The sequence below is a fragment of the Scylla paramamosain genome, chromosome 5, assembly GCF_035594125.1.
Source record: "Scylla paramamosain isolate STU-SP2022 chromosome 5, ASM3559412v1, whole genome shotgun sequence".
NCBI lineage: Eukaryota > Metazoa > Arthropoda > Malacostraca > Decapoda > Portunidae > Scylla > Scylla paramamosain.
Window position 1 is genome coordinate 17,054,616 of NC_087155.1, and position 9,576 is coordinate 17,064,191.

The 9,576-nt window shown below is 40.5% G+C and overlaps 1 protein-coding gene across 5 annotated transcripts in view; it reads right to left on the reverse strand.

Moving 5' to 3' along the window:
* Positions 1 to 9,576, reverse strand: part of LOC135100596 (uncharacterized) — a 412,487-nt gene that overhangs the window by 345,873 nt on the left and 57,038 nt on the right. The window contains exon 1 of one of the 5 annotated variants that reach the window (XM_064003647.1): positions 1,411 to 2,979. The exons of the other annotated variants lie outside the window; for them this stretch is intronic. Coding sequence (XP_063859717.1) covers positions 1,411 to 1,485 — 75 coding nt within the window. The 5' untranslated portion in view covers positions 1,486 to 2,979. Of the gene's footprint in view, positions 1 to 1,410; positions 2,980 to 9,576 lie in introns of those variants that run through there. 5 annotated transcript variants of the gene reach the window in all.

Here is a 9,576-nt window from a genome sequence, read left to right on the forward strand (position 1 = left end):
TTTTTTATAATATTCTGATACCCATTAACTAATTTCTATGTTTCAAAAATTTTCAGCTGCACTCTTAGTTCATTAATTACAATATTTCTACGTAAATATCAACACAATTAAACAATAACGTAATTTACCTTCGCAGCAATTTACTGATGGCAGCAAACTAATTTCCAGCTTCCTCTATTTTTTTAAGTACATTAGTAATTGAATTATGGCGATGCTTCTTTTAAGTCTACCAAGGAAAAAAGGAAAGGCAGGGAATGTACAGCACGTGTCCCTTTACCCTCTCTCTCTCTCTCTCTCTCTCTCTCTCTCTCTCTCTCTCTCTCTCTCTCTCTCTCTCTCTCTCTCTCTCTCTCTCTCTCTCTCTCTCTCTCTCTCTCTCTCTCTTAACCTCTTCCCCTTCCCGCCTTGGCCACAACCCCAGGCGACCTTCCTTTCCATCTTTCTACCTCCACTCTCCGTTTTCCTTTCCTTCCCCTGATAATTCCCTAAAGGACAATTTTCCCAAGTAAACGCTCCCTCTTTTTTCCCCTCTCTAACATCCGAGTACATACAAAGGGATGGGAGGGGGAAAAATCTTGGGTCGAGGGGAAAAAATAAAAAAGGTGAAAGGGCAAAAAAAGGGTTTACTCAGAGGATTTCCAGGGAGAAATAAGCAACAAGGCGCGTTCTTTTGTATCAAGTTGGTGGACCTTCACTAATGAGAACACACCACCCAGTCCAGCCTTGCCTTCCCTTCATTCCTGCCTCGTATTTCAAAGTTTTGTCTGTATCTGTCCCCACTTTTTATTCTCCTTTTTTTTTTCTTAGTAGTCCTTTTTTTCTTCCTTTTTTTCGTTTACTACTATTACTGCTGGTGCTGTTGCTACTACTACTACTACTACTACTACTACTACTACTACTACTACTACTGCTGCTTTAACTATTACCTAACTCCTTTCCGTTTTATTCTTCTTTTTCTCAGGATCTTCTCTTATTTTACTTTTTTTTACTTTTATCCTCTTCTTCTTTTAATCTTTTCCTTTTTTAACCTACTTACTTCTTCTTCCTCCTCCTCCTCCTCCTCCTCCTCCTCCTCCTCCTTCTCCTCCTCCACTTATTCTCATTTTTACCTTCATTCAACGTTTCCTCCTCTGACTCTGTGTCCCTTTCCCTTATCATATATGTCCTGCTCTTCTTCCTCCTCCTCCACCTCATCATCACACATCCCACAGCTTAGCCTCCTCCTCCTCCTCCTCCTCCTCCTCCTCCTCTTACAAGCGAATACAAAAGGAAGAAAACAGCAAATGACCTTGAAATCCTTACTGGGCTGCTTGTATAACTACCCTATACTAACCAGAAGTAAAAGAGATAGGATAGCAAAGCAGAAGGCTCCTCCCCTCCCATTCATCGCTCCAGCCGTTTTACACTTACGTCATTCTCCCTCTTCCTGATGCCACCGCAGAACTTCAGCATCCTCGAGGGGGACTTAGGTCGCAGCAGACGCATTAGAGATCACCAGAACGCTTACCCAACACACACCGGCCGAGGAGGATAGGTGGAAGTAGGTAGGTGTTTCATATAGGGATTGCCACGTGTATTGCAGATGGCTTCTTGCAGATTCCCTTGTTTTCTTATGTTCTTATGTTTTTATGACACGGAACACTTCTGGAACACGACCAATGTAAGGAAGTGTTCCGACCTTTTCTCTCGTTTGGTGGTGGTGGTCGTGGTAGTGGTGGTGGCAGTGGTGGTGGTTGTGGTAATAATGGCGATGTGGTGTAGCAAAAGTTTTCCCTTGGTAATTTTCTCCCCTCGAGCATTTCTTCCCGCTAAATTTCCTTTCCCTAATGCTTCTCCTATCATATATTATGTTACTTTAGTCTAAGTTATGTTACTTTATGCTACGTTCGTGGAATTTATCATGCGAAGAAATATTTTAGGTGAGATTTTAATAGAGGGATGTTAATTTTTGTAATGAAACTTGCTCCATTTAGGTTTCGTTAGGTAAAGTAAGAATAGTGAAAGTCATCACGACAGGACGTATTTCCTGTAAAATTTTAAAGGAGATTTGCTTGGGTCGTGTCAAGTTAGGTTAGTTTACGTTAGATCAGGTAAAGCTAAATCACTATGAGTGAGTAGAACTTATTTTAGTTAACAATTCGATATTGAGATCTTTGTGAGTAGAAGTTATTTGTGATCATTCATGGCAGGACAATTACGCATGAACTGAAGTTATTTAAAGCGAGACTTGAATGGAGTAATCATCACGAGGTGTAATTTACTTGACTGGAATTCCCAGAGAGGTATCATGACTCCCGCTCATTCACACAAGTTGATGATCACCTCAGTCCGAGCTAAAAATACTTATCAGCGAGGGTTCTCAGTCTTCGGTACTTGCAGGAATGAATTGGGACGTCACCTGTCACGCGAGACTCCGGGGAAATACTGGTAGTCTGCTGGCGGGTCTTATTATGAGTGACGGCACTTGAGTTGATGCCTGTGTCTGACAAACGCGGCTGACAAGGTTAATGGAATGCTTGAGAGACGCGGTAATCTTGTACCCACTTGTTGTGTTTGCGGGGAATCAAAGCCACGCGGGGAATCTCTTTCCATTGAACCTCTTGGGAAGTGGAAGTTAAATGGGATTTTTAAGCCTCTTTTTCCGATGACAATAAAGGCACTTCGCAATGTAATTTTGGACTTGCTTTCGGATCTTTTTTTCTTTAGGGACAAGTATCCCAAGTGGGTCTTTTAAAAGTTTTGTTTTCCTAGGTCAGAGCTATTCTTACATAATAAATTTTCTTTTACACGATGACAAACACAATAATAGACACGAACCAGACACACAACTGTAATTCATGCAAAACACTCACTATATATGCAAAGGATGTTTGTAATGTTATGGTGCCCCTTAATTAATACCCTATTAAATCTTGTCCTCACATATTTTATTTACATCAGAATTAAAGAATATATTTCCCAATATGTGTCTTACAGTGACGCAGTTTCAAAGAGAAAGGATAAAGGAGCAGGATACAGGTGAGAGAGAGAGAGAGAGAGAGAGAGAGAGAGAGAGAGAGAGAGAGAGAGAGAGAGAGAGAGAGAGAGAGAGAGAGAGAGAGAGAAACCAGCCTGTCCGAGAAGCAAAACAATGGTAATGACTCACACGCAATGTTGTGATGCTGTGTGTGTGTGTGTGTGTTTGTGTGTGTGTGTGTGTGTGTGTGTGTGTGTGTGTGTGTGTGTGTGTGTGTGTCCATTAACAAAGTAGTACGACCGTTCGTTATTGTGCAAAGTAAGAAAAAATAAATAAAAATACCGTTTGGCAAGCTGATACCTAAAATATTTATTCAGTTTGGCTCATTTCTAAAGCTATTTTTTGTGGACGGTAATAATTATTGGCTCGATATCAGTTGAGTTTTATGGCATTTGAGCAAGAACAGCATATAATCGTGTGCAGGCAGCGGCATTACAGCGATAACAGTCCATTCAGAGTTTTTATTATTGAAGCACAGTCAATAGATAAGCCCTTGTTGTACAGTTAGTTTATACATTCTGAAAATTATCTCTCACTATTTTCCTTTTTTTTTTTTTTTCTTGCAAGAGTAATATTTCCCTGAAGCGTCAATAAATCATCCTCAGTTTCGTCTATTAATCTGATTTGTTTCTCTTTCTTGTCTTGGAATTACAAAATAAAAAAAATGAACTGCGTAACATTGACCACTTACAGCTTTCTTTTTCTCCTCCCCATCTTCCTCCTCCTACTCATCCTTCTACTCATCCTTCTCTTTCTTCTTCCACTCCTCCTTATTTTCCTACTTCTTTTCCTCCTTTACTCTCCTGCTATTTCATCTACTATCCTGCGTCCTACTCCTCTTCCAATCTTCCTCCTCCTCCCTCTCTTCCTTCTCCTTCTTCTAATCCTTATTTTCCTACTTTTTCCCTCCTTTACTATGTTGCTATTCCATCTACTATCCTGTTATGCTTCTACCATCCTGCGGCCCTCACTTCGTATTAGACAGTCACTATCTCACTGACTACAAGACACATCCCAACCGCTTCAGTTCTGCTGCTATTTCTTCTCTTGTTCTTGTTATCGTTCTTCTTCTCCTATACCTAGCTGTCCTTTTCCCTTCTTCCTCTCCAGTTGTTTTTCTCCCTCATCCTCTTCGTGTTTTATCTCCTACTGTTCCTTCTCCTGCCCTTCTACTTAACATGCTTTCTCTTCTTCTCTTCCTCCTTGTGTCTACCTCCTGCTTCTTCTCCTCCTCCTCCTCTTAAAACTCTACTCTCTCCTCCTCCTCCTCCTCCTCCTCCTCCTCCTCCTCCTCCTACTCCTCTAAATTAGATAGCGTAGTTTATTGCCAACAACTTCGTAAACACTAAGAGTTCTGCTGCTATTTGTTCTTCCTTTGTGTTCCTCCTCTACCTACTTCTCTTTCTGCTCCTCCTCTTCCTCCCTTACTTATCTCCTTCCTCTCTTCCCCCTTCCTCAGCAATATTCTTCTTTCATCCCTTCGCTACCTCCTCTTCCTCCCTATAATCCTCCTTCCTACATTCTACTACCTCTTCTTTCCCCTTCATCCCTCCTTCCTCCCTTCCCATACCTCTTGTTCTCCAACACAGTTCTCCTTCCTTCCTTCCTTCCCCTTACCTCCTATTCCTCCTCTTCTTCCTCCTTCCTCCCCTCCCCTCCCTCCCTCCCCTTTCCCCCTTCCGCGCTATTTACACCATCAAAACACTCAGCGCTCCATTCAGTCCTTCACGGGCGGGTCACAGTGAGTCACCTCCGTCCATTTGGCTCCCTCGCCCCTCAGAGACACGAGCGATTCACCGAGCGATCACCAGCCATTCATCCCGTCCATTCGCTTCCCCTCTGGTCACACATGTACACACACACACACACACACACACACACACACACACACACACACACACACACACACACACACTAGGTAAAAAAAAAAATTGAATCGTAAATTAATATCAAGTGTTAGTGGCCAAAGACAAAACTTTACTCCATAACTGTCAGGAAACTTGTGTTGCGATTCGCGCACCTTCATACACGTCACATCCAAACGAGGAGGAAATGTGTTATTCTTCTTTAAGCAAATGTCGGCTATGGATAATTAAATAGACGGTTTGCTGGCCGCAGATTCAAATGAAAAACGTAACTTCATGATTATCAGAAAAATTTGTTGCCTTTACATTTGGCTGTCAACATACACATCTTATCAAAACGAGGAAATTATGTGCTATTTTTCTCTATGTAACTGTCGGTCTTAGATAATTAAATAATGGTGTGTTGGCCCCAGATTAAAAGAAGGAATGTAACTTCGTAACTGTTAGAAAATTTGTCGTCTTTAAATTTGCGAGTCGTCATATATATATCTTATCAAAACGAGGAAGAAATGTGCTATTCCTCTTTAAGTAACTGTCAGCTTTAGATAATTAAACAGACAGATTCATATGCACAAATTGATATGCACAATAAATATCTTAGGCAACGCAACATACCTCATTTGAAGTATATAGTCTATGTTAACACAAACTTATGGAGAATATTCAATTCAATAGTCCACATGAATCTTTAAAAATTAAAAGAGAAGCTGCAAAAAAAAAAGAAAAAAAAGCCATCAGAATTATACGTGGCAGCCCCTGAACGAAAGATACCCACCAATTTTCACGTATTGTGTCATTAATTATTAGCAGTTATAACAAAAACGCACAAAAAAAAAAATGCAGGCAGTGGATGCACCACTACACACACACACACACACACACACACACACACACACACACACACACACACACACACACACACGAATACACACAGAACAAATCTCACACATTTTTCACAGCTCACCATTGGTCATCACACCGGTGCCTGTCTGCCTCGCTCCTACTCATAACCATCAACATTTTTCCTCGCACAAACGTTACGGGAGGACGGACAGACACAGACAGGAAAAATTAGAGACATAATACCCAAAGCTTTTACACCGTACCCATTACTTCAAATTACCTCAGTCGCCTTCATCCCTTTCCTCCCTCCATCTCTTTATCAGAACATCGACGTTAGCGAGTCTCCTTATCACTAGAGCGAGTTGTACATTCCTCGTTTCTAATCTAGGATGAAGCTGGTTATCGCTCTTACATGGAAGGTATTTTTGTGTGTTTATATATATTCAGAGAGAGAGAGAGAGAGAGAGAGAGAGAGAGAGAGAGAGAGAGAGAGAGAGAGAGAGAGAGAGAGAGAGAGAGAGAGAGAGAATTTATCGTTCATATTACTCACGTCACCGCTTATTTAACAATATTGTCACAGTTCAGTCATAATATTTGCACGCACACACACACACACACACACACACACACACACACACACGCACACACAATGCAGGAAAACGCTGTCAACCGATACGTAAAAGGCAATATTTACGTAAGTCTAACAATATTCAAGTAAGTATTCAAGTAAAATGAAAAAAAAATATTACTGCTACTACTACTACTACTACTACTACTACTACTACTACTACTAATAATAATAATAATAATAATAATAATAATAATAATAATAATAATAATAATTCAATGCCACTAAATTTAAAGCAATGAAACAATTGTTTTCGTTATAGCAAATTATTGTTATTGTTATTTTCTCCCACCATTACCACTACTAATTGGATTTAAAAAAAAAAAAACTCTTTCCTCGCTTCGTCCCCTCTGAAAAATAAACATATGATTCACATTTACATAAATTATTCCTTTAATATATTTCAGTGTACGAGGACTTGCAAATTATCACGTATTCTTGTTGTTAAAAGTTTACGTTTCATACTACACTAATAAAATCCTTGAGAGAAAATAAGTAATGGAAATTTTTTTTTTCTTTCCCATCACTAACACCACTATCACCACGACCACCATCACTACCACCGTCACTCACCCGATAATACAACAATAAAAGTAAATTCTTATCTGTGTCACCTCAAGTTACATCTTCAGGGACTATTTGGCCAAACACAACCACTCAGCTTCAAATAACATTACCTCTTTTATCCATAACTTCTATAATTAGCAATAACTTTTATCTACAACTTTCCTCACTAACTTCCTACCACTTCCATTACGGTGTGTTGCCTTCCCTCTCTCTCTGAGTCTCTCACATGACACACCCGCACACAAGCTCACCTCATCTTGACGCTTTTCTTCCCAACACAGCGCACACACAAATCTATCTCTTCCATCACCCTTACCTTATCTACCATCAAAGGACTCACGCACGCCTCATGTCCACCTTCCCACCACCGCCTTCCGCATTCCACGCACTCCACGCATATTCTGTTCCTCATATACATTTTTGTGGGATAGGAGTCTAGTCTATCTCCGTCCTTTTGCTTTTAGCGTCTGGACACGGTCTTGTTTTAACATCAGTATTTTAAACGTATTTTTTTTATTTGCCACTCATTCATGTGACGTTCATGTAGATTTTGTGAATGTACGATTTAAAGGTACATAGTTTGGTTCTTTTTTTGTATGTGTGTGTGTGTGTGTGTGTGTGTGTGTGTGTGTGTGTTAGTCACCGTGTTACCTGTTGGACGTGTTTCAGATTCTTGCTCTTTAAAACTACAAGGGACGCCTTTTGGTACTTTCTCTTTAGTGGTACACGCTTTAGTTTTCCCTTTGACAGCACCCACGTTCCTCAGGTAAAGCTAATAATACACCGCCCCCCTCGTGGTGGTGGATGTGGTGCTTCTGGTGTAGTGCATGCTGACTTTGTGAATAACTGAACACACACACACACACACACACACACACACACACACACACACACACACACACAGGATGCAATATTTATTCTCAGCTACTGTTAATCATGCAACACATTTTTTACCCTTTACCTGCTAACGACGCTATGACACTTGTTACTTCACTAGATGACTCAACTCACTAAATATTAAACTATAACCAATGAATGATTAAATTTGACTAAATGACTCTTTCTGCTCCCAGTGGCGTCTTGAAATTATATCGTAAACTTGCATAAGAACATTTTGTTAAGCTGAAGTAGCAACCACAGCATACAGAGTTAAATATAAATCCTTCTAGTTTAAACACAAGGGTTTATCTACATTTATTTCCACGTTCCTCCAACTCTACTTCCAGCAATCCTCCACGGTTCCGGAAAGTCAAGGCGTTTCGCTCCCCACAGGCTGATAAGAAATGAGGTAAAACACTATGATGAATACACAAGACTTGGTTAGGTTTCCTCTTTCCCCTCCTTGCCTCTGTTCCTCCATGCTCTGCCCCCTATGTCTTCCTGCCCTGTTGTGTATGATACGCCACGCCCTGCCTTCATACGAGTATACTCTGCTTTCTATTCTTTTTTTTTTTCGCCATGTTTTACTGTTCACTCTACTGTTTATGCCTCTCCTTGTCTTTTGTCCTGTCATCCATTCTTTCCCTTCATATACAGTACTGTGCTTATTATTCTCATTTTGTCTTCCTTTTCAGCTCCTCACCGTCCATACCATCCCATATACTATTATCACTCTACCTTCTACTCTACCGTCCATCTTGTTTCTTCCTACTCACTGGTTCTTATTCTCAACCTGCCTGTCTCTCTCATACCATCCCACGTCCTGATTCACATTTTCATACTGTTTTTCTTTCCAGTTCCCCTATCATCCATATAACGTCCTACATACCATCCTACCATCTATTTAGTCAGTCAATATACTCTGCTCTATATATATACCATGCCTCTTGTCCTTTCCAATTCCCTTACATCTCCCAGCTTGCCTCTGCTGTGCCCTGCCTCCCACGCCTCGCCCCTCGTTGCCTCGTCCCCGTCGCCTCGCCATCCCTACACACGTGTCCTCGTCTATGTGGAAAAAGTGGTGATGATGAAGTGTTTCTACAAGGGGGAAAAATATGTGTATATGAAAACATTTCGCTGTAATGAATCACGGAGGCCTCGACATATTTTTGTGTGTCTGTTTTTTTTTTTTTACTCAGTTTTGTAGTACGCATATGACCCATTTTTTTTTTTTTCGTCATTTTATTCTGATCTGTAATTAATGTTTCCTCTTATATTTACCTGGGTATGATTTCTTTCCTCTTTTTTTTTTCAGGAATAGTGTGTGTGTGTGTGTGTGTGTGTGTGTGTGTGTGTGTGTGTGTGTGTGTGTGTGTGTGTGTGTGTGTGTGTTCCTATCTTGCTTTCCCACTCCCCCTTCCTTTGATTTTACCTACCCTCCATTCAGCACGCCCTGCACCCCAACCCTCTACTCTTCCAACACCCTCTGCCCTCACTGGACTCCTCGCCTCCCGTCCCCTTACTAGCCAAGGCCACACTAGGTCGAGAGGTTAAGTCCTCTTTCCCCCAGCTTGTTTCCCTTATTCTAAGCACATTATTATTATTATTATTATTATTATTATTATTATTATTATTATTATTATTATTATTATTATTACTATTGTTGTTGCTATTATCATACGTATAGTTGTTGTTGTTGTTGTTTGTGTTGTTGTTGTTGTTGTTATTGTTGCTATCTATCATTATCATCATCACCTCAGTTATTATCACCATCCATT